At 36.8% G+C, this 1,488-nt stretch overlaps 1 protein-coding gene across 2 annotated transcripts in view; it reads left to right on the plus strand.

The window, feature by feature from the left end:
- Nucleotides 1-804, plus strand: part of LOC131322320 (1,4-alpha-glucan-branching enzyme 2-2, chloroplastic/amyloplastic-like) — a 63,446-nt gene extending 62,642 nt beyond the window's left edge. Inside the window, exons 21-23 of one of the 2 annotated variants that reach the window (XM_058353608.1) lie at nucleotides 82-156; nucleotides 283-415; nucleotides 488-804. In XM_058353608.1, coding sequence (XP_058209591.1) covers nucleotides 82-156; nucleotides 283-408 — 201 coding nt within the window. In that variant the 3' untranslated portion in view covers nucleotides 409-415; nucleotides 488-804. Of the gene's footprint in view, nucleotides 1-81; nucleotides 157-282 lie in introns of both variants that reach the window. The other variant, XM_058353607.1, reaches the window with a different exon arrangement.
- Nucleotides 805-1,488: the final 684 nt, after the last annotated feature.

A 1,488-nucleotide genomic window follows, 5' to 3' on the forward strand; every position in this document is an offset into this window, starting at 1 on the left:
GTGTATGTTTTAGTTCTCTTCGTTTTCCTCTTATTAGCGATGTCCTCTTTTACATAACGTGCATTATGTTGCCTTGTTCAGATAGTGTTGGATTCAGATGATAAGTTGTTCGGAGGCTTCAATAGACTTGATCACAACGCAGAGTACTTTACCTCTGTAAGAACTTAGATTCAGGATGAAATTGATTCCTTAGGATATCTATATCTTTATCTACAAGAGAGTTATCAATACGTATAAATCATCTCAATGTAACCGTTTCTAAACAGAATCTTCCCATTGCAGGAAGGGTGGTATGATGACCGACCTTGTTCCTTCCTAGTATATGCTCCTTGTAGAACAGCAGTTGTCTATGCTCTTGTGGAGAATGACCCACAACCTGTCTTGAGGGCTCCAATACAGCTTTGCTAAGCAACAGGTATTTCGATCCAGAATACACGGTCATCATAGAATTATATTTACCATGATCAACAGTCGGAGTGTATCCCAGATGGAACAACCATTGCTAAAGAGACAAGTGGCAGGAGATCTGCAATTACAAATCTGCCCTCAGCTTCAGAAGAGACGTCTTTTGTAGACGTGTAGCAGAGTATCACATAGCCTTGTCTTGTAAATGTTTCTCTCGTCTAAAATTATATTATAGTATGTGAAAATGCAATGTTATATTTGAGTCGTTACAAGTGTTGTTTTAGTTACAAGTGTTGTTTTATCTAGTGGAATTAGTGCTTAAAATAGATCTCTTGTAGCTCTGAGGAATTTATCATTACAATTTTTATATTACCCGTTGGTCTCAACAGGCTTGATAAACCCGCTACTGGACTTTCCCCCCTATGTATAGCCAAACTGTTTTCCACCTAATAGCTGCTCCAATAGTTTAATTTATAGGTGAATTCTGTGACAAATAAAAGAATAAATGACTTGCGTTATGAGAGCGAATCGTTAAATTTTTATCATTTGGAGACGGCCAATAGTTAGCATTGGGGTGCCATTTAATGCTCTGCCTTTTTCATGTTTGTGTAGGTGCCCAAATGATACAAAAATAACAATGCTTTATTGCGGGATGGTATTCTATATGGTAGGGCTCCATTTTAGCTTGCTCTATTGTAAGTTCAAAAAAAAAAAATGTAGAAAGATCGAAACATGCTCACATTTTGATGATTTTGATATGTCGTCCTGGAAGGTCAGTTATGTACCAACTTAAGTTGCGTTTTTATTTTATATATATATATATATATATATATGAGGAATTTTCAAGTGAGGGATCCCTCATTTCAAAATGAGGGACTTTCATTTCCCGATCAAATTTTGAAAATCCGAACCGTTTAATGTATGCAGAATGTAATTTTAAGGGTCCCCGCGAGAAATTAGCAAAAAAAATGACTGAGAAGGGCGTCATCCGAGCAGTTTTTTTTGAACCGTTCAATGAAAACTGCTCGGATGAAGCCCTTCCCGGTCATTTTTTTTGCTAATTTCTTACGGGGACTCTTAAAA

The sequence above is a fragment of the Rhododendron vialii genome, chromosome 4a (genome assembly GCF_030253575.1).
Source record: "Rhododendron vialii isolate Sample 1 chromosome 4a, ASM3025357v1".
Lineage (NCBI taxonomy): Eukaryota > Viridiplantae > Streptophyta > Magnoliopsida > Ericales > Ericaceae > Rhododendron > Rhododendron vialii.